This window comes from Ammospiza nelsoni, chromosome 4, assembly GCF_027579445.1.
Source record: "Ammospiza nelsoni isolate bAmmNel1 chromosome 4, bAmmNel1.pri, whole genome shotgun sequence".
Taxonomy (NCBI): Eukaryota; Metazoa; Chordata; class Aves; order Passeriformes; family Passerellidae; genus Ammospiza; species Ammospiza nelsoni.
In genome coordinates this window covers 76,274,031-76,298,498 of record NC_080636.1, presented here as the reverse complement: position 1 = coordinate 76,298,498, position 24,468 = coordinate 76,274,031, and the positions used below count along the sequence as shown (strand labels likewise).

The window sequence follows — 24,468 nt, the reverse complement described above, 5'->3', positions numbered from 1 at the left end:
ACAGAAACAGTAATCATTACAAGTTGTAATAATGTGAGGAATCAGGTCCATTCAGAATGATAGATAATGAAAATTGTGGCAATAGGATAATTTCAAACTGAACTACAAAAGGAATATGTTGAATACTTTCTCAGAAATGGAAATACATTCTGCAGCTATGGGAAGAAATAAAAAACTAAGCTATTGAAAGAGAGTAAAGAAACATTTCTTACTGAAAGAGACACCAAAATATTGAAAACCATTTAGAAATATCCAATAGTTTAACAATTTTTGAACAATTTAAGAATATACCAATCAACTTACACATAGCATGGAATAAACACTTGCTAAGCAATTAAATCAAGGATAAAATTTAAACCTTCTGCTTTAATATTACAACCAAAATACTTAATTTCCATTTTTAATTAAAATATGAGCAAACAATAGCATTCTAGAGATTTCTGTATTCACACTCTGTGTGCCCAAATTTGTAACTCTCAAGCACTAATATGAAATCTTTTTTTATTTAAGATAATAAATCCAAATTTCAAACTTGAAGACAAAAATATTAGCAGACTTTCTAAATGGAAGTGTCTATAAAACTGTAACTTTTAACATCCTGGGTAAAAGAGCCTTCGAAAGAAAGAAATTACATTCTCAGTCTGTGCTCCACATGGCCTATGCATGCACACATACTTGCATGAAATTTTTCCATTTTGATATTCCATCCATTGTTTAGAAGCAAAATTTAGCATGGTTTTCTTATGAGCCAGAAAATTCCTAAAGTCTTTACATTATTCCCTGTGTTTACATCTAAACAAAAACATATTTAAGCGGTTCTAAAAGAGTGATTTGATATGGAGATAATGAATTGGGTAAGTAAAAGAGGTTTAAGTCCTTCTGTAATGGGTTTTTTACCTGAATTCAGCGCAACCGTTCAAAGGTCTTGATCTTTTTTGAGACTCCAAAAGCCACAAATAGTTTCAATTGTACCGTGTATCAAATATTACTCAAAATTTATGTATTTTCTGACTGTTATTTTTCCAGTGTGTTGGACAGCACTCAAGAGTTGTTCCACAAAACATAAACTTTTCCTTTGGGTCCCATGGCTGACCACTGCACTCTCTTAACATGTGCAGAACACACTTTAGAATGTCAGTGGGAGTTGTGCATGCATATGAAGAGGGAGCTATAGGAGATGACATTTGACATGTGGCCCTGAGAAGAAAAGTTTGCCCTAAAACAGTTTCTTCAGTAAGTTGTTAGGGTTTTGCATTTTTTTTTGGGTTTGGTTTTTTGTTTGTTTTGTTTTTTTTTTTTTTTTTTTTGGTTGGTTTGGGTTTTTTTCGGTTTTTTGGTTTTTTGTTTGTTTGTTTTGTTATTGTTTTTTGTTTTTTACCCACTTGAAGACAATGTTAAATACCACCTGCCAAGAGACTGATTTGTTTTATTACAGTTACCTATCAACATAAAGCAAAACTTGGTGATAGTAGTCCTATTCTAATAAATTCCTTAGTACTTTTTTTTTCTTCTGATCCAGGCTTCTCTCACAGCACACACAGTTCAAATAGATCAGTCTCAGAATAAGCTCCACAATAGGACATCCTACATATGCTGCTGACATTATTTAACTCTGTCATAATGATATTGATTATTGCTGACTGAAAGTATTATTAATCTTCAGAAGTTCTGAGGAAGAAGTAACCTATAACTGCAGCATAGCATAATAAAATGCATGTATGAAATGACAGATATAGAAAGAACTTACTGTTTTACTTTCTTTACTACTACTGTTTTTGAAGTATTATCTAGCTTGAAAGACTGTCTTAGCTTTCCTGTTTTCCAATTGCTACAAAAATGAACTATGATTGACTAAATAAAATCAAAGTTTTGCTAACAAAACTTCTAACAAATTTTTGTTTATTTGTTTGTTTTTCCTCACTGCTAGCTTGGTAGCCACAAAGGAAACAGACAGTGCAAGATCTCGTAGCATGCCAATGTCACCATCCGATTTCCTGGATAAGCTAATGGGGAGGATGTCAGGCTATGATGCGAGGATCAGACCAAATTTCAAAGGTAATTTCACAACTAAACTTTCAGGTTTTCAGTATGTCAGTATTACTGCTCACAAAAATGCAATTTCTGAAACAAATATGAAAACTAAGAGGTACATTCCCTCAAAAAAAAAAAAAATAGTGCCTTCTTTTGCATTTCTTTTGTATGTGTGGCAGCTCATTTCAGTAGCTATACCTTATCCTTCAGTAACTATACCATATCCTTAGATTTGAGTTATCTGATATAATTTGTTAGTTTCTTGCATTTCCTGAAATGCTTACTGATGGATTCAGATTCCCAGCTTGGATTGCCATAGCATGAAACACTACAGAAAGCAAGCTCTTTGAAAGATTGGCCAAATCTTCATATCTGTCTGGTTCTCAAGAGTGTGTTAATGACATTGACCATCAAACTCAAGACAGCTTATCTTAGTTACCAATTCTACCACGAAATTATATTCCTCTTTCTTGGGCCCCATTTGTGCCTTGAAATGCCAAAAGGACCATCTTTCCTCTTGTTCTTTTCTCTGTTCCCAGTTCTCCACTGAAATTTTAAGTTCTCAATACATGGAATTTTGTCCTGGCATGTGCCTTTTATGCACTTATCACAAAGGAGATTCAATTAAAACCAAGCAGTTTCAAAGGCTGAAACAGTTTGCAAATGGAATGACTGCACTCTCCTGACAGTCTTAGCATATTATCTAGACCCAGGCACATTAAAATATTTAATGAAGGATTACACAAACTATATTTTTATATGAATGTGGAAAGTGTCATACATACAAAGGCCATCCATTCTAGTCTTGGAAGTCTGGGTAAATTTGACTATCCTTCTTTCTGAAAACAAAGGAGATCCAGTGTTATAGTGGGACCATATTTAACTATATTACTGAATTTTTAAACAAGGTATCAGTCTTTAAATTACCCAGAATATAAATAAAGTTTTGAAAGAACAAACCTATTGTGATTAAAAATTATATTATTCTTACTTTGCCTTAGTTGCTTTGTTCTATGCCTATCTTCTTGAGTCCAAGAGATTCTCTTAGCTCTAACATTTCACATAAGCCTCATATAAGGCTTTACTCCATGTTTACTACAAAAACTTTCCTTCAAGCTGGCTGTGCTTTCTCCTCTAAGTCATCTGTCACTGCCTTTCCATCTTAATTCTCACTCAGCAAGAAATGTTATGATTTTTTGACATCTCCAAGTTCCAGAAACTTAAGTGGTTTTGACTCTAAAGCCACTGCCATGTGCTGGTTTTACCAGAATTTGCTCAGTCTGATTCATAAGGACCATGTAAGAGATTGTCAGATTACTTCCTCATCAGCAAACCATAAACAGTTGCTTGTGTATATATAAACTTGTTACCCAGGATTTACTGCAGCTGGAAATGCTTTGCTCTTTTTTAAGTTAGTGGTGCCGATATTTCTCAGGAAATTATAAACATGCACTGGAATTTTAAACACACCTCTATATGATTTGGGGATTGAATTTTATAGTTTGTCATGGATGGCATCCAATCACAATCTTCTGATGGGGCAACAGTGAAGAATAGGCAGATAGTTTAAAGATTACAAAATTAAATGCAGTAATTCTTGAAAGTATAATTCAAAGGATTTAGAGCTTTGTTTTGTAACTATTGAGACTTAAAGAGACAAAACCTAATTTGACGTTGTTCCTTTTCAAAAACTGCACATTCTAAATCTTCTGGACAGCTATGCAGTTTGAACAGATCTGCCCAGAATGATTCAGACCTATCACTAAGAATAAGTATCTCCTTAAGTGACTTTCCCACTTTTTGGTTAGTTTTATTACTCCTACAACAAGTGCTGGGGCTTAATGCCTTTTTAAAGGTTTTTAATTAGTGATAGCTTCAAAGAAAGAGGGTAAGTACTAAAAAGATAACTCAGACATTAATTTTAAATCTTTTTTTGTTCCAGTAAAATTCCTATGCAGACAAGATTTTTAATTACCCATTTTATTCATAATTAATCTTGGTCAAGAAGACAAAATTATATATTTTGTCTCTGTGGTCTGCTTTTGGATATGGAATACTGCATATGAGTTCTTGTTCAAAAAATATCATAGAGAAGACATGGTGTTTATTCAGCTATGGAATACACCAGGAAATTCAGCATCATTGTAAAAGCTTTGTTCCAGTTGCATTTTTTTTTTTTAATGTTACATTAAACCTATAGCAAAGTGCTTCTCTGACTCAGTGTCCCATTGCAGATGGAAAGTATGGAAAACACTTAATTGCTTTTTAAATTTGAAAACAATTATGTATCCTAGATGTAAAAAATTTAAATATCAAAGTAAAAATTTGGGCATTTATATTATATATAAAATGCAAAGTATTACTTGCTCTGATATTGGCAAGATTCTTTCAGCAATCATTAGTTTAGAAGCTTTGAAAACCAGGACTTAATTAAAAAAAAAAAATTTGTTACATATGGTTTCCTGATCCCTTCTGGAAACTTTTATATATTTGGCCTTTTCATTATCTTCTGGCAATAAAACCTTTGTTTTTTGGAAGATTAAAAAGATTTTTTTTTGTTTGCTTTAAATTTGCTGATTATTTTACTGATTTTATTGCCATGTGACATACTAAGATATGGAGAAATATTACCTCCTTTTGATCTTTGCAAAGTTGTGTATTTGCATTTTACTGCCTACTGTGTACCTTTTCCAGTGTTTTCTAGTTAAGCTGGTTTTGTCTGGCAGCTTTTCAGAGAATTTTTGATCCTTTTTGACTTTTTGACATCTTTCTTCCTAATATATATATATATATATATATATATATATATATTCATTCATGTGATGTATTTACATATAATATTAATCTGTATCTCTTATTTATAAAAGTTCTCATTATTTCTACTAGTTTGGCTGGTACAGAGGTAAGATTTGCAGGGTTAAAGTTCATGTCCCCCACCATCATTTCTGAAATCTGAGGGGTTTGGTTCAAGCTATGCTTGCAGAACATGGTAGACATTTCCACTGATTACAAAATTGACACAGGTGACAACTGACTCACAGTGAATTGTATTTCCACAATTCTGCAAAGATTTTTATAGTGTCTGGATTTATATCACCTCAGCCAGTCAGTTTGTTCCTGTTCACTTGGTCTGAAATGTCTTCTACAGTCTTCATACAAAATTCCAGCAGAATGGCTCTAGTATTTGACACAGCCAGCAATTGGAGACAAATGCTGCTACAAAGACTTCATTTGGCTTTTCTGCTCTGACCTTCTTCACTTCCATGGATACTTTTATACCTTAATCATCTTCTTTCAGCTTTCAGATCTTAGCAGGATTCTATTTTTAATGCCTTGTGAATAGCGATCATTGTTAGCTTTTCTGTCTCTAGTGAGTTTTAGCTCTATTTCTTTTCTGTCTCTCTTTAATCTATGTTCAAGTTGCCTGAATTCCTGTGCTGGAACATGACTTCCAGCTTTTACAGCTTCTCATTCGTGATTCTTTGTGACCATATTCTGGGAAGTTCATTTTTACTCTCAGCACAATGTCTTTGAGTTAACTCTAAAGCACTTGGAGGCTACTTTTAGCTTCTACTTTTGTGTCCCTTTTAACTACCTATTAACTGTTTTATTGTAATTTGAAATTAGGCATCAGCACTGTAGTGATTTAGAGCTTTTTCTTAATAAAAGCAACTATGTTGATAAAGCAAGCATATTTTAAAGTATAGTGCTATTTTAAACAAGATAGTATCACATCAAATTTGAAAGGATGGCAGGTACTACAACATGGAAGTGTTTGAAAGAAAAGCTGCCTTGCAAACAAATGACTAATATGGGCAAGAAATACAATTTTCTCCCTGACAGTTTTTAGTGATTGCCTTCATTCATGGTCCCTACTTTTCCTGTTCCCCTTGATTCTTTTCAGGAGTTGAGCATGTAAAGCTTTTACTGAATTCTCAGAACTACTGGATATACTCCACAACTCTAAATAATTAACTGTGTATCAAAGTGACTGCAAGTGCTACCTCCTTACCTGAGAATTCTGCTCCATAGGTGTAGTCTTGTGTATTGCAAAGACTGAAGTATGTGTTTAAGTGTTTTGTTAAAATTGTTGTAAAGGACTTCAAAACAATTTTGCTCTCAGAAAAGAAAGCTGGATGTTCCAAGTTCTGTCCTATTGGGAGAAATTTTAATGGACATTCTGATTCTTCAAGTATTTAATGTGAATTTTATTGGTGATGTTAGATTTTGCTAGTTGCAATCCACCAGTAGTGGCAGAGGAATTTTTTTCTTTGGTGATACTAAAAAAGAGATATTACATAAAAGTTTATAAGACCAGTCTTCATATTCCAGATACAGATCTCTCATTGTTAGACTGCTTGCAACTACAAAAAGAATCCAGGTTCTCCCACGCTGAAGTGGTTTATTGATATAAGAATACTGCATTGTAGAAAGGTAACAAAAAAAAACCTGGAGATGGAAAAACCTTGCTTGGTTTGGACACGGACTGAAATTGATAAGGAATACTGGAAAAATTAGCATGCTTTTCCACAATGACATTTTTAAAGTGACTTCTGGAAAATATTTTAAACCCTTTTCCATGAAGAGGCAATTCCTTGTTCAGTTATCATAATGACTGCTCTGCCACTATTGATTCTTAAGACAAAACAACAGTTGACTGAGGGCCCATGGTAACAAAGAATTCAGTTATAAATTGACTCAAACATTTTGTGAATTTAAGAGAAATGGGAATAAAATCTAAATTACTTTCCTGTAAGCAGTAGAGATAAGAGCAGCAATAATGCATTTCTTTTCCCAGTGATGACAGATAACATTGAAGGTAGAAGCTGCCTTGAGTGAAGAAAGTCACTTTCCCCTCTAATTGTCGTGAGAAGTGATATGCATTCTCACTGAAATACACATAAAATATTTTGAATATATATTTCAAATGGGATGTTGTTGTTTTTTTTTTCATTTTTTGTATAGAAGCATGTGTGCAGGTCTATACTGAACTTTGTTTCTGCGGGTTTTTTTAAATTGCTAAACGTGGTCAGATAGGTAGTGTGCCTTTGACAAAATTCAAAAGAAAATTATTAGAAACCATTGTGTTTAATGTGTGTTAAATTACTTATGAATGTAGCATTATTTCTTCCAAAGTCAGTAAATATCGTTTACAATGGTTCATATTGAACAAACAATCAATAAGCAATAATTCTGGAACAGGGACTGGTGGTATTTTTTTTTTCTCTTTTTCAGGTCCTCCAGTTAATGTCACATGCAATATATTTATAAACAGCTTTGGATCCATTGCAGAGACAACCATGGTAAGATATTTTAACTAAGTCAATGTTTGAAGTTCAAACGAAATATGTTCCATGAGCTCTAAAGCTAGCTAGGGCTTCAGCTGGAAATCAGGGAAGAAAGAAATCCACTTCTGAGAATGGAAAGTGAGAATTCCTAACTTGGCAATTGATTTTTGTTCCTAACAAAAATTTCATCATTATCCCATCACACACAAGTAAAAGTAAAGCCAAGGCTAGAAGGTTTTTTTTAATGATTTCTACCGAAGTTTTATTTGACAATTTCAATGAAATAATTATTAGATAGATATTAGTTTCAATAATGTTCCACCTTCCTAACCTCAAAAAGAGCTAATTCATTAAGCAACTTTGTTAATAATATTTTTTAATTTCATCATGTACAGTGTATACTGAGATGAATAGTTTATTTTTAAAATCCTTCTTCCATAGGGTTATTGCAGTGAAATAAGAGAAATGACTAAAACTTTGAACTGGTATATAAAATTTGGAATAAAAAGAAGATGGTTGCATATTTTTGTACATACTTAAAATTTGTCCACTAAAGAAAGATGATACAATACAAAAAGATGAGATTTTAACAAAATGAGGAGAAGAGGTCAGAGTGTAAAGGTAACAAAACAAGATATTGAACTGTGAATTGATGAGAACCCTCAGGATAATCTCACTAAAAGGTGAGACATATGCTTGTAAATTAGAGTATATAATCACTAAAATTCAGTGTGGGGAGATATTGGCAATCCTTCTCCCTACAAGCATTTCACATTTGTTTGAAGAAAGTTAAAAACACCTCTTTAAAAACAGTTTCATAGTAATTTTGGGGCAGAGTGGGTTAAAATACAGAGAGATGACAGAACAACTGTGGGAGTTTGTAAGATCTAAATATATAAAATACTCTGAAATCCTAACAATTTCAGGAGTCAGGATATGTATTTAGAATGACAGAATTGAATTCTTATAGCAAGAAAAGAAAAAGAAGAATCCAACACAAACAAACAAAAACCTACCAAAAAACCCTGCTGTAACCAAGAACCAAGGGCCTGTAGTTAGGAAAACAAAAAGAAAAATTCATATAGTCTAATATTTATACCCCCTATCTTCAAGTGGTATTAACAACTGCCTGTTCTTTACCTACCTTGGAACATAGTAGTGGATGTTATTGAGAGAGGTAGATGATTTTTTTTTTTCAGATAGAAAATTACTTTAATTTGTATTTGGGGGCATTTCCAGATTGCAAATCCCAAACAGATTGACAGGGCATCTAGAGAGATTTATTCAGGTTCAATCAGAGGATTAAGCAATACCCACATGATTAGAATAGCGTTCCATAGCTACTTCCTAATGTCTGGACGAGTGGATCTGGTCCAAAAGAGGAGACAGACCACAAGGTCAGTAAAGTTCAAAGACCTAGCCACTCAACTGCTATATAAAGGATATATACAAAGCTAGAGTTGTTAACACACAAAAATTGTCCTGAGTTTGGGAAGAGGACGACCAAGTTCACATCTCAATTGGATTTTCTCTCCAAAACCAGAGAATTTTAAACATTTCCTTTCAGTGCAACTTAGTTAAGTTAGTACAATATTTCTATTTTATAATCAAACTACAATCTGCTCTGTGTTACCTCCAAAGCACATTGAAACAGTCAAGGTAGACAATGACCTGGTCTGTAACAAACAGTTCCAGGTAATGTAATGCGTTACAGAAAATACCAAACCTGGTCAGAACCACAAGGTTTTTCATTCTCTTATTTTCATGCATTCAGAAACTGGACATTTAAGTATAACCTTGACCTTCGTGATGCTTGTGTTGTGTTAATAATGTACTCACTGACATAGCTCAAAACAGACTTCTACTTATTGTCAGCAGCTGATGACCTCTCAGAGACTCAAACATTTCTTTGCAGAAAAAATGCTTTTGTCTAGATAGGACTTTCAATTGTGTGGTTTATTAGCTTTTCTTCTCCCTAATACTGATGGTGAACTTTTAAAAAACAGGAAAATCTTTCTGCCTTTAAATGACAATGAAAGCAATCTTGCATTTCACAAACTGAATTTTTAACTATAGTTGATTCACTGCAGTTCAGTATGTCTTCAATTTTCACTATTTTATCAATTGAATTTATTGTATCCCTTAAAATTCAGGTACCTATGTCTTAACTTATTAGAACAAATTCTTAGACTCAAAAAGGACTTTTAAATTGTTCAGAAATACCTCTTTTTCCAAACTGCAAACGGAACCGCTTAAGTAAGCAACAAGTGCAAAATAAAAACTGGCCACTGATACCTTTTATTTAAAACTACTAGCTGATAATGGGGTACATAAAGTTGCATACTAGCTTTAAAGGAGTCCAAACACATCCAGCCCTGTCCTTCCCTGTCGCTGCGGTTACCCCTGGAAGTGTGCTTCTCTGTCCGGGCCTCCCAGGGTCTCTTGCTGATGTCCAAAATCTTTGAGCTCCCTCTGCTGCCTCGGCTGTGCATAACAGAGGAAACAGGCAGAGAAACAAGGGGTTAAGAAAGCCCGCGTCACCTGCAAAGTAGCCCGGTGCCAATTTCACACTGCTGGGCTGAACAGCTCTCAGTAAGGACCAGGATGTGGCAGTGGGCAATGGGAAGGGCAGTGTGTGGCTCTCGGGCAAGCACATTCCCTTTGACGCACCTACACCTGCTCTAACAGCTCAGGAGACGCAGACAAACCGAAAAAGTAGCTTTATTTGGCTTACAGATTGTCAACTCTGCAAGCTGGTCTTCTTTCTTTCTTTCTTTCTTTCTTTCTTTCTTTCTTTCTTTCTTTCTTTCTTTCTTTCTTTCTTTCTTTCTTTCTTTCTTCTTTCTTTCTTTCTTTCTTTCTTTCTTTCTTTCTTTCTTTCTTTCTTTCTTTCTTTCTTGTTCTTTCTTTCTTTCTTTCTTTCTTTCTTTCTTTCTTTCTTTCTTTCTTTCTTTCTTTCTTTCTTTCTTTGCTTTCTTTCTTTCTTTCTTTCTTTCTTTCTTTCTTTCTTTCTTTCTTTCTTTCTTTCTTTCTTTCTTTCTTTCTTTCTTTCTTTCTTTCTTTCTTTTCTTTCTTTCTTTCTTTTTCTTTCTTTCTTTCTTTCTTTCTCTTTCTTTCTTTCTTTCTTTCTTTCTTTCTTTCTTCTTCTTTCTTTCTTTCTTTCTTTCTTTCTTTCTTTCTTTCTTTCTTTCTTTCTTTCTTTCTTTCTTTCTTTCTTTCTTTCTTTCTTTCTTTCTTTCTTTCTTTCTTTCTTTCTTTCTTTCTTTCTTTCTTTCTTTCTTTCTTTCTTTCTTTCTTTCTTTCTTTCTTTCTTTCCCTTCCGCCACTTCCGCCACTTCCTTCCGCCACTTCCTTCCTTCTGCCACTTCCTTCCTTCCTTCCGCCACTTCCTCCCTTCCTTCCACCACTTCCTTCCTTCCGCCACTTCCTTCTGCCACTTCCTTCCACCACTTCCTTGTTTTTTCATATTCCATTCCATTTCTTTGTCTCAAAATACAGATCAGATGGTTCAGAGGAGGGAAAAGAATGCCACCTGTTTCTAGCAAGCTGAGTTGGACCTAAGTGATTTTAAGTGATCATATGAGAAGTTTCATTTATGTCATGTATGCTCTGAGGCAGGCAAAAAAAAATAAATTGCATAATTGAAAACACCCTAAAACAAACTTTTATCATTGGCACCATTTAGGATCCAGCCTCACCAATTTTTCTGTGTTATCAAACTGAATGGTAGCACTAGATCAGTGCATGTCTCAATGATATTCACAAAGTAAGAATTTCACACTCATCCTCTAGTCAAGAAAATCTCCTATTTCTTCACACATATAAAGGAAAACCTAGGACCAGTGTTTCATATTTTACATGTTGCTGTTATTCTGGGCTTTTTATACAGAAGAATTTAGAAATCTGGAAGAGTAAAAGATTAAAAAATTGTGAAAACACAGAATAAAACTACTATTTCATTATAATGAAATTAACGTAACATATTTAATACAAATTAACATGTGAAGTTTTTCATTGGAGATAAATAGTAAACACCTAAGCACACATAACATTAAAAATCTGACAAATTGGTTGGATTGCTTGATCACGTAAATTAAATATATATTGGCAGTACAGGAACTATTTCCCACAGGAAAGCCAATACTTTTCTTACTGGTGCAGTGGAACTTAAATTTCAGCTTTTATCACAATACCCTAAAAATTTCCTTAGATAGTTTTTCTAGCTCAAGCTGCACTCAGCTTGTATTCACACTGTATCTCCTAAAGATAAAAGATTTTTGTGATCATTAAGAGCAGAGTCATATATATTGTTGGTAATTACCAAAACATAAGAAAAGAGATTATTCAGTCACACAAGGTCAAAATAATATCAGTGCCAACATTTTCAGCTGCAAATGTTCAGAGTCAGAATACTGAATACACAAAACAATTAGTCTATTGGGTACATAGTAGGCCATACCAAAATATCTGCTTTAATTCTAGGAAATGTGACTGATAAACTTGGTCAAGGTTTTCTGAGTTTTAAAGGTTAGGTACAACACTGACCTTAATGCAGATTTACAGCAATTTTGACTCAGGGTGTGTTAATACGCTTAGCATAATGCATGTGCTTAAAATGCATTGTAGGGGACGCTCACAGAGAGATGTGATGGAAAATAACAACAGTGCAGACAATTAACGCTGAATTAACTAATTTAATTATAGTCTAACACTCGTAATTAATCTCAATTAACAATTGAAAGTCATGTCTCTTATTTGTCCTTACCATGTTTTTGCTCAGGGGTATTTTTTTATTCAGTCTGAAAAGAATTTAATGTTGATAGGAAGCACGTTATAGATCTTTCTCTACTCCCCCCACTAATGAGATCATCTTGCATTTGCAAATAAAATATGCTTTTAAACCACACCAACACATTTTTAAGCCAACATAATTATGGTCCTTTCATGTGCCACAGCTCTTTAATTTCTGTAGCTTCATCTTTCTTCGATAAGCATTCCTGATTTTGTTCTATCATACCTATTCTAGGTTGTCTTTCACTAGATTGCTTGGAAGAAGAGTGCCCTTGTACACATTACAAACCTCAATGCTAAAGAGCTTCATCAAACATTTTTCCTCAAATGAATAATTTAGGCTGATATCTCAAACACAAAGAAATAGATGCCTTTCTTTACTGAAAATACACTGAAAAATCTGTCCAGTATTTATAGCAATGAGTTAATACTGAAGTGTGAAGAAGAAACACCTATGCTTTGTATCTCAGATGAGTGAAAGCAAGGCCTCTCAATAATGGCCACTTTACAGTTCCAGAATTTAAAAAAATAAAAAAGGTCTCTGTTTGACAATCAACTCTCTTCTATCATGGCACAGAAAAATGGATTGTTCTTGTGCAAGTTTGGGCATCAGATTATATAACATCCTTTAGTTTTTTTCATACACTGGCCACTGCCACCCTGATCCTGGCTTACAGAGTCACAAGTAGACAGATTTTACAAATTCTAGTGGGTCTACAGCTGTCCAGTTTGTTACATGTCCAGAGTAATCCAGGCAAATCCTGCTGCTGAACCTGGATTCTAAGCAGAGAGATCATATCACCCTTCTGAGATTCAGCAACTATTCCATGTTAGCAAACAAATAGCATATTTTTTTTTTCAAATGTAAAAAGGAATTCCTATATGTAAGAGCATCTGTAGGAGTGACGGGGGTCATGCATGGTTGGCACGGACGGAGACGAGAAATCTCTGCAGCCAGGTCGTGGAACTATCAGTTTATTGCAAAGGGCGTGGGTGCAGGGCCCTGCTGGGAGCTGCAGCCCCAGCTCGGAGCGGCTCGAGAGATGAGAGGCTTAAAGCATAAGAGAGTTAAAGACAAAGGTTTAAGAGCGGAGAGCATGTAGAAAGGAGGGGGTGAAGAAGTGCAGAGGAGAAGACGAAGAAGTGAGCGAGAAAAGAGTGAAAAAAAAGCAACGTTCCCATTACAATACAATAAATCATCTTCAGTGTTGAATATTCAGATTCTCATGAACCGATCTACTACAGCATGCATACCCTATAACATTTCCATACAACCTATAAGAGTCACTACATTACCATACTGTGTTACATTTTAAACCCTAAATGTTACTCTTTGGGCCCCTTCTGCCAAGCTGCAGGGTCTGCTCTGACCCTTGGACCTGCCTGCAAGCAGAGGGTGTTGTTTCATCAAGAGGGGATTACCTTCAGCTGGCCACACCATTGTTTTCCAGTTGTTCAGTAACTGAGGGATCTCAAAACTTGCTTTCATTTCAATCTCGCTTATAGTTTCTATATTCTCAAAATCTTTTGCCAGGCAATCACATTTATAAGGCTTTTCTGTTACATCCTCCCCAACACCTATACCCACTGATTTTCCAAGCAGAAATGGAAAGCATTTTTATGTACACTTCTGCTCTGGAACTTTTAGTTTAGGATAACTTTTTAGCTGGGAATTTTTGAATTCCCTGGAAATTGTAGTGGAAGATATCATGTAAAACACTGGCCGGCTTTACAACAGTATAACAAAGTGAAGAGGGACAAGAAAATATGAGGCAAAGGTATCAGAGCCGTGTTCCAAATGTCTCAACAAGTTGCAAGGTGTGACGTGGCATTGCATTGCAAGAGTGGATCAAGGTTGATGTGCTGTATTGCACATCACTAACAGGTGTTGAGGACTTGTTTTCAGAGAAGCTGGTTAAGAATGAGTTCCATTTGAAGCTGTGCATAGAACCGTGAGAGTCAAGTATCTGATTTGCTGATATATCCAGAAAATCTCTCTAGACTACTACCAAATGCATACAATATCTCATGCTTTGACTTCCTGGTCCTGGAAGAAATGTCAAATCAGGTATACAATTACCTATACCAACTTCAGGTATAAACAAGTTCTGAAAACAAAACCCATTAGTCAGAGATTGTTTCTTAGGTCTAGGGAAATGGTAGCAGTAGTAGCCTTGCTGCTTGTGCACTGGGTCACATGTTTTTTAATTCTTGTTTACATTAATGGAAGCCTAGCCTCAAATATTTTTTGCCTCATTTGAAGAAAAAACTGAATCCAAACCTACAGTTGACTTACTACTCTAAGCTGGAAGTAATTGTTCTGGTTTATCTAAAATAGGTAAATATTTACCAGTGCAGGTGTTATAATCAGCTCATCCAGACATACAAATCTATCCTTTTCTGATGCATTTTAATAAGCATTCCTAAAGAATTTGAAAAACACTGTATAATACAGAAAGCTGAACAGCTCAGCTTATAGGCACAAAGCTTTCTACTACCCCATAGCCCTTAGTGCAATCATTAGCTACAGAAGACCTGAAGTGACCTCCTACATCATCAGCTCAAGCCCCTGCTACTGCATACAGTGCTGCTTTAAATACTACTCATCACCTGTTCTAACGCTTCCTAAAACCAAAATGGTTTCTTTACAAACTTATCAAAGGTTCTTCCAGAATCGTTATCTTCTCATTCCAAGGGAGACAGCCTTTGGTTAAATTTTTATATCCTTTGTTTACCTAAAGTGATTTAATCTTCTAGCAAAGCTGGGAAACAGTTCACACCTCTTATTTCCTCTTATCTATGTTTGTTTACACTGATTCCTCTTCCTCTGACTGCTCTTTTTCACTTAAAGGGAAAACCATTACTTGTACAGCACTGTGCACTATGCACTATGAAATCATGTGGCATTACTCCCTTCCCTCCCAGTATCTTCTTACTACTTCCAGATTATTATATTAGTCTTCCACATTATTATATTAGTCTTTTCAATCTGTTTGAAGGCTGTAGTCAGATAGGCTGTTCCTAAAAATCTACATCCTGATACAGCAATTGCAGCATTATCCAGAAAAAGATGTGAAAATATCTAATTTGCAAGCTGAGTTCTACTCAGTCACTATTGTAGAAAATCTTAGCATCTGTGAAAGTAAGATTGTGGCATCACTACATAGCTCTGTTCACATCATATGAGGTATGCTCTTAATGAAGTTTCTTATTTTGTTGTAATCACGAAAGATTAACTCCCTTGGGCTTATGATTATGCAACATTTGTGATGATTTCTAAAATCAGAACACAGATATCAGTGTAAAAACATTATTTAAAATAGTTAAATCAAAGGAATAGGTCAAAAGTAATAGTTTTAAAAATATCTTTAGTGTAGCGGCGTCCTTATGTGCATTTAAGCAATGGATATTAATCTCATCATGATATATGTGGATTTTATCCTTAACTCCCAATAATGCTAATAGGAGTTAAGTCCATAAATCCCCATCCATCACTGTATGACTGTAGCCTGTCTCCCTCAGTTTTGCATGAACTTGCAATTTACTAACTCTGTTTATAGTAACAAGAGCTGCAGTGGACTTTAGAATATTTGTTGAATGAACCTGAATTAAGAAAGTAAAGGATTTTCAGACTGTCACCTTTGTCCCTAATTTCTGTTCTTGAGTCTAATAAATATGCCCTGGAAAAGTTCTCAGTACTAACATTCTACATGACCTTGAAATTCTTGATTTGAACAAATTTCAAAGCCTCATTTTAGCATCAGTTAAAAACTCTATTCTCTCACCCTGTCTTTATTCTACTCTGAACACTTGGTACTTTCTGCACTCTGGGTGTGTGTATGCTGGGTGTGATTTTTTAATTACAGCAGCCAAAGTAATCACTCAACATAAAAGATCTGTATGCTCAGACTTCTATGCACCATACCTATACTGCAAAGATATATTGTAAACCATATATTAAAAACAAAGTTGAAACCATTTTATAATATTTTAAAATTAAACAGTAAAATTATACAATTCATCAAAAGTGCTTTTAAGAATCTGGTTTTTATGTACCAGATTCTTTTTTTTCTATAGACAATACACAGCATGCTATTAATTATGGCTGTTAAAATCTAGCAGAAGAAGTATTATGAGTCTGTGAATGAGACTTTAATTTTCTTTAAAAGTCAATATGATCACAGCAAGGTGTGGTATGATATGCATTTTCTACTGACATGCCACTCCCTATGTCATTGCTGCCATTACATCAGTAGTGTTAGACCTCTTCCTCCCCCCTCCAAATCCTTCTAAAGCCTAATACCAATTTTAAAAAATAAAAAAACTTCATGATCTCTCAAGTAGTTTGATTTCTTTTTGCACAAAGTAACCCTTATGACTTCAGAATCTCAGACATACTATGTGGGCCTCAGCAGCAGCAGTAGCCATCTCCTTCAGCACAGAAATTGGTTTCTGTCTTCTCTCACTCCTAAGCACTTCCTTTGACCCTTTTTCTAATTAACCCAGGGAGTGCTACTCTGCTGTTTAGATTCATCAGACAAGTGTCTCTAGGCAGAGATCTACAGATGATTAACACTTTCCTCCCTCTCTCCAAATTGCAGGTAATCCCAACTCACAGGCTTCTCTGCTCCTATGCCTCTAGTGCTCCAGCTTGCTGAGGCTTTCAAATTCTCAGCAATTTCATCCAGGGCTGAAAAGCACTGCCAAGCCAACAAAAATCCCTCGTCATGATTTAACCCCAGCCAGCAAATGAGAACCACACAGCCTCTCTCTTATTCCTCCACCAATGGGATCAGGGAGAGAATTAATTGGGAGGGTAAAAGTCAGAGGACTCGTGGGCTGAGATAAGTACAGTTTAATAGGGAAAGCAAAAGCTGCACACACAAGGAAAGAAAAACAAGGAATGAATTTACTGCTTCCCATGGGCAAGCAGGTGTTCAGCCATTCCCAGGAAAGCAGAGCTCCATCACACATAGCAGTTACTTGTCAAGACAAACACAATCACTCCAAATATGCCCCTCCTCCTTCTTGCCCCTCTACCCATTTCTCACCCCCAATATATACTGAGCACGGCGCCATATGGTCCTGTTGGGTATATTGCCTCAGTCAGTGGGTGTTAGCTGTGCCAGCTCTGTCTCTTCCCTATTTCCAACACATTCCCAGTCTCTTCACCAGCACAGCAGTTGGAAAAACCCAAAATAAAACAAAACAAAACAAAAACCCCAAAATAAAACAAACACAAACAAAAAACAAAACAAAACAAAACAAAACAAAACAACAAAAACACCAAAAAAAGCTTCGGCTCTGTTAGAGCATTTCTCAGCAATAACAGAAGACGTCTATATTATCAACCTTGTGCTGAGCACATATCAAAACATAGCCCAGTAACAGCCACTGTGAAGTAAATTAACTTTACCTCAGCTCAAACAAGCTGCAGACTTCTCCAGAGTTCAGAAAGATCCCAACTTGCAAGCCTCTAGGCTTAAAATCTAATTTTTTCCTATGAGGAAATTTAGTCCCATATACTTCTTTCCCATAAAAAAAAAAAAAAAACAAAAACAAACCAGGCAGCCACCTCCTCAAGGCATTTCTCATTGGAAACTGAGGCAGTCTGAATAAATACTAACCTAAAACTTTCTTACAACCATTAAGATATTGAAGGTGAATGATAAACAAATGTATTGAACACACATAACTGAAAAAAGTAGGTATACATTATTTCTTGTTTATCTGTTTTTGATGATAAAACAATAATCTTCGAAAGCACTCTTGGAGAATCTGAATTTATTCTCTTGCTTTAAAAAATAAGCAGTGCCAGATCTTTCAGTCGCTAGGTTTCTCTTTCAGTTAATGGATTTCAAAATGTAAATGTATAAGAACATATGCAAGCTAATTTATTGGCATAACAGGATTAGTTAAAGAAGATTTCTAGCCTGATTTCTATCTACAAACATTGTAAACTACAATATGCCAGATCTCTCACAATCTTCTTTTTAGTTCCTCTATCTTCTTTTAAAAGATTTAAATTGAATGAAGGTTTAGCTACTTAACTCCTGGTAGGATTGAAGGGATAGAACACTGAAAATTTGATGTTTCTAGTCAACCATTATTAGGTCCTTTGTTTGCAGTACATTTTTCCTTTTTTTTTTGTTAATGTGGCTGCTCTACAGTTTCAGAAAACTGACTATACTAAATACATAATTTGCATGTCTTGTTAATGTATATCATATATGTATATAAAATATATACTAAATATAAATATTACAAAGTTTTTACTGCATATATTGATATTTTACACTGGTTAATTAATTTTGAAGCTTAGCAAAATGCAGGGAAAATGTTTTAGATTTGTGCCTGTGACTACTGTTTCGGTATTACTGTAGTATTACAGATTACAGTCTCTGAGATCTTTTAAAATAGGGATTCACTTTTCAATAAGTTACCTTTATTTCTACCCTTTGGTAGAAGTTCATCATGGACCTAGTGGAAGGCCATAAGTTGTATATTTCTTCTTTCTCCCTTTCTACTCATCTAGACCCACATGTACTTGTTCACAAAGTTGATTTCTTCATGTAAGGAACAGGTTAGCAAATCGATACTGAATGGAGTTTGTGTCTGTTGAAGTTTTATTTAGTTGTCCAAGTGTATTTAGTGTGGCCTTGATAATCCCTAAGACTCCCTGAGTTATCTGGGAAGGGAAACATATCACAGGATTGCAGAAGACATGCATCTTTTTGAACCAGCAGCCAAAAGGCAAAATACCTTAGGGCTTTTCAAATGCCACCAGATGATGCCTTTGGGTAGACAAACAAATAGTTCCCCTTCTCCTCAGTACTGGTACAGTACAAACACACATAAAATTTTATGGGTTGCCATGGTATCGTTGTAAAACCACTAAATCAACCGGATATTCCTAACAGAGCTCTTGGTGCATTTCATGCATATCAATAAATTTAAGGTCAACTCATATCTGATTGAGTTTGCTTAAGTTACAAATATATTCCTTCTCATGGCCCACTTGAGCAGGTGTTTAGACTACAGGAGTTAGCAGGCTCTGCTTCTGGGCTAGTTTAACTTTACCTTTTATTTTACCTTATTTACCCTATCATAGACAATGTCATATTTGTCTACCAAATAAAGGAAGGCATCAGAGAAATTTAATATGGAATTCTCAAAATTGTATTTGATCTAATTTGGTTACATTTCTCTGAGGAGATGAAACAGAGGGTGATTTCAAATGCATATTTTCAGTAAAAAATTATAAAATTAGCCCATTCAGTCACTCATTGAAACCAGTCATTTTCAAAGGGCTAACATAAAATTAATTAATGACAAAATGGAATATATAGTACCAAAAATTCATTTGAATAAATGAAAAATCTCAGAAAAACTTAACTTTTCACTTAGCAAGAAGTACTTTCTGCTGTAGAGCAAAAACTTCTTCAGGGACACATCATTTGCTTGCAGAAAAAAAACCAGAATCTTTGGTCAACTGAGAACATGCCAAACACCAAATGAAGATAGAGGCTTAGTGTATGTTGTTTGTTCACGTAATTGTCATGTCCTTTATCATCTAATCCCTTATCTTACTGCTTAAAAGTGCAAACATTTTAAAAGCCCCTGAGCTAAAGCTTAAAAAAGCAATTACACTGAACAAGTTTCAAAATGTGATTTTAGTGTAATGCATTAGGAACACACAGCTTCCATTAAATATGGGAGTAGTATATAGAATCTTTAATTAATAAATATTCTAGGACATGCAGTAGGAGCTATGACAAATAATATTATACAGTATGTGAGTAGTAAATTAATCTTTTTAAGAATAAGCATCCTAGATATTAACTACCTTTGACTTCTGATGATTATAGTGAGCACAGAATGTAAAATCCAGTATTTCTACCAATAATAAACTCAACAAAATAAATCAATGCTAAAATAAACCAAACCCATCCATTTGCAATGTTTTATCCCTAAAAGGTATGGAAAGTAAGTAGATATTGTAGCACGTTGTTGAATTCAACTCATTTTGAATGCTTTGTGAAAAAGACAAGGGAGTAAGTAAAGAAAAAATTAAGGAGCTCTCTCAGAAACTACTGCCTATATTATTTTTTTAGCTGTGGATTGAATGATGGTCTGATAGCTCTGTGCTAACAAGCATCCCATAAATGACCCAATGCTCTATCTAAGGGAAAGACAGAACTGAAGTAGTTGCAGTAGCTTCTCATCCTTCATCATTTGTAATGGTGGCAAATGAGGTATGACTTATCCCGGAGAAAATAAAGCAAGGAATGTTCATCTGTGCCAGCCAGAATGCTAACAAAAACCATACCACTTCAGAATCCAAGGGAATGAAAGCAGGTGGCACACCTAGGGAGAGCGCTACATGCAGAAGTGGTGTATAACCGTATTTGCTGAACGGTAAATTTTAAGTGTATAAGAAGTCTGAGAGGTCTGATATTGCAGGTAGCAATGTTGAAGTACTAGTTTTAGCCAACTCTTTGCCAAGTGACTTCTAGTTCTATTGACTTCAATATGAATATTGATGGATGGTTATTGGAGTCAAACTCTGAAAGGAATTAGGTAAAATTAAAATAAAGTTTTAACCAAACCTTTCACAGGACCCCTATTGGGATATCTACTAGTTCTGAAATGTATGAGAAACAAACAAAACCAAGCTAAACCACTAAAACTTAACTTACCAAAAAGAATCCCAAACCCTAGAAATATTAAAAACATTAATACACACCTTAAAATCTACTGCTCAGAGGAGCTGTTCACTTGAATCCATCAACAGATTTTCTGAATAGCTCAATTAATTCTTAAATCTTCGTGAGATCAGAGTCAACTTAGTTGTCACCTAAACCTCCCATCCATCTGGGTCATCCTACTTAATGGAGGGAGCAGGAGCACCCACAATTTGCAATATAGACTAGGATTAGAGGAACTGAGCAGGCCTTATTGCTCATCCTCAGCCTTCATCGGCTGAAATCTAGACATCCTAATTACCCATAGTGTGTTTAGCCAAGTAACTTCGGGCAGGACCAGAAAGGAAAGCTTTCCATGTGTTTGCATGTGGAACCGAATAATTTTCCTTATACAGAAGAGTCACAGGAAGATTAGGAACAAAAATTGCAAGAAGTCATTTTCCTAAGGCACATCCATGAAGACATTGATGTCTGAGGGAGGAATCATGTGGTTCTAGAAAATTTGGACAAAGTAATTGATTACCTAATATGCAGCCACTGTACTTAAAAACAGTGAATAAATTTAAAATGGAAAGATGTTATTACCACAAATAAGGCCATCCTATCTAATTATACCAATCAAGGCAGCAATAAAAAGCATGTCAAATTGCATGTTTTTCAGATACCAAGACAGTTATTATGGAAAATATCAGAAGTAAAAATTAAAATTATCAATGTTTTCTTCTATGGCAGTGAAAATGAGCTTTCATTACAAGTGTCATAGTTAATTCACAAAAAAAAAAAATTTCTACAAGAACAAAATTTTTTATAGTGTCTTATGTTTACTCTTAACAGTGTTCTTCCAAAATCTGTAAGAACTTTTTCATATTAAAATTTTACAGTGAGTTAAAAGAAGGGAAGGAAGAATCCTTTGACTACATCATACAAAAGACAAGTCTAGATTTCACTTAGAAGTATATATTAGGCAAAATTATTCTATTTGGAATAGCAACAGAGAGAGTTCTGTAATTTATGCATGAAATTCTGAGGACTTGGTTCAAATAACAGCATATGTTCTTATGAGAACGGGTGATATTCAATGTTTAAATGAGGGGCATATTTTGGAATCTCTCAGATCTAGAAAGATTCCACATGAAGTGCATATGAAAAATGCTTTAAAGAAATAGTGATAATTAGGAAATTAGTATCTTGAAGATTTGTGGAAAAATCTCAAAAAAGCTACAAGCTGTATGTTGTGGTGATATAGCTCTATCTGTACAAGTATAATGAGGTAGAAATCAAAATATCCTGTAAGTGTTTCAGATTTTACTGTGTGCTGGAAGTTATTAATCAAAATGTTAATACCAAGGTCCATAGTGGCCCGAGCCTTGGCATGGACAACAAAGAGCAATTACCTGATCTCCAATTTTTATTTTATTGAGCCTTATGAAGCAGGTGAACAGTATTCTGACCCTCTAAGAAGGTTCACCTTGTGCTAAGGTTTTGAAGCATGGTGAAACACGTGCAGACCCACGTCTCACTCTTGTTCTGTACGACCAGGGTACAGCAGCTGTTCAGAAAATGGCAGCCTTGAGGTTACAGATGAGGCTGTGGACGCCACCACAACTGAAATAATGATTTCTCCCTCCCCTCAAGGGACTGTTCTGTCACAGTTGTTTGAATTAGGAGTCATCCTTTCAGGCAAAAGGATATAAAGGATATGTTCTCATAGCACATGAGAACACTGAGCCTCTTGTAGGATAACAAATCAATTCAGGCAGTTTGATTCTGGTGTCTGTGTTTGCATCAAACAACCCTACTTGTTTAAAGTAGTTAGGCCTTGTGCTCATAATGTGTAATTATAAACTGAGATGATGAATACTTGTCCTTCATAAAATAGCAGTCAAATAGCAGCCTCTTTCCTTTGATAGATTAGGATATGTATTTAAGTGAGTAATGAGTGCCAATGGCAGCATTTTCAAGGGAGATAACAATGAAAAATATTTCCAGTTGCTTCAGTGAGAAGTTTAACCCGGACTTTTTTCATCTTAAAAGCTGGAAACAATTTAAACCAATAAACTTTACTCATACTGACATACAGAATAGCTTAATATAATTTTGAAAGGATCACATCATTTGTTATTCTTCATTTTCCTTTTTCATTTGGCCTTCATGCTATGCATTTTTCACCTGTTCTGTCTCACACATGTGAGAAGACCTTTACTATAAAAATGATCCTGTCCATAAAGTCTTCATATTCTACTGAGAAAAGTAAAGTAAATAGACATACCTCAGGTTATGTAATTTAAAATATAAAGTTTGGATTGGGCAGAAATACAAAGTCCTGAGAGCTGTAGTGCTCCCACCCCACTGCCCCAGGTTTAGAGCTGTTTCCTTCAGTGCAAGGATCGCGCATGCTGGGAAAGGCAGTGGAGCCCTCATTGCTCCCACATCCTTCTTCCTCCTGTCCTTTTGATTTTGTACAGCAAGCTGGAATGGACTCTGGTACTACATGATATTTGGGATGATATTGGGATCATATTTCATGCAAAGAAATAAGAATATTTCGGGGGTTATTATTCCCTTTTATTAGAAGACACCAAAATACAGTTCTGTGAGCACTGAGGCACAAACTCGTCTAAGAGTTTTGTCTTACTTTGGAAACACACAGAAAATACAGGCTTGTTTTTACATCTGTATAGTACAAATCCCTGGCTCTGGTTTTACCACATCATGGTACTAATTATAAAAACACCAATGAGTTCTCGTAAGAACTTTTTATGACTTTTGAGGCTGTTCCTACCCATGATGAAAAAGAAAATGTCTTTCAGTCCTTTCCTGAAAGGAGTTGGGGTGTGTTTGTGTGTGTGTTTTTAACAAATTAATTAACAGTTTATTTCTTTAAATAAAGCAGTTGATTAACAATTCTAATGCATTTAATGTTGCATGCTTCCATTTGGTCAGAGAGCCCTTTTCCTGCACTGGAAAGAGTAATCTGAATTAATTTCATTTTTCAAGTGTAGTTTTCTACTTACCTTCTTTGTGCTAAAAATTGTTAAAGTTATGTTAATATAAAATTCTTTAGTGGAACTTTCTCTATATGATTCACAAATATTGGCAAGTATTGGCAATACTTGGTAAGCATGTTTTTAGCATATTTGGCTACACTTACTTACTCAGTCAAGCTGAGTAATTAAATTGACCAAAACAGCAGGATGCTGAAGATATGAAAAACTTTCTCATGGATAAATGTTGCATATTGAGGTTCCTGTTGTCCTTTATTATGTCTGTTGGCATGATTCTTCCCCATTACATGCCCCAAGTTTCCTAAGAGAAATATTAATAAAATGCTGCATTTTTAACCAACAATTTCTACACCAATGGGGTTTTAACTAGTTAGTCTAACCTATTAAAACTAGTGTCCATAGTTTTTGGCTAAATTTTATTTCTCAACCCTGGACACCTAATTTCCCATTCTGACTAAAAAAGCCTTCTTGTTGAAATTAATTTTCATAATCTTTTTAACCATAAAAAAGTGATTCATTTTTACTTCTGTTATATTCAGAAGTGTCCTGTAAGGTCTGACATCCAGTTGCCATTTTCTCCCTGCAGCTAACCTATCTTTTTCTCTATTTTATTTTGATCTTTTTCATTAATGCAGTTCAAATAATGAG

The 24,468-nt window shown here is 35.0% G+C and overlaps 1 protein-coding gene across 2 annotated transcripts in view; it reads left to right on the top strand.

The window, feature by feature from the left end:
• Positions 1-24,468, top strand: part of GLRA3 (glycine receptor alpha 3) — an 85,845-nt gene that overhangs the window by 19,275 nt on the left and 42,102 nt on the right. For both annotated transcript variants that reach the window (XM_059470959.1, XM_059470960.1), the window contains exons 2-3: positions 1,928-2,055; positions 7,267-7,334. In XM_059470959.1, coding sequence (XP_059326942.1) covers positions 1,928-2,055; positions 7,267-7,334 — 196 coding nt within the window. The remainder of the gene's footprint in view (positions 1-1,927; positions 2,056-7,266; positions 7,335-24,468) is intronic.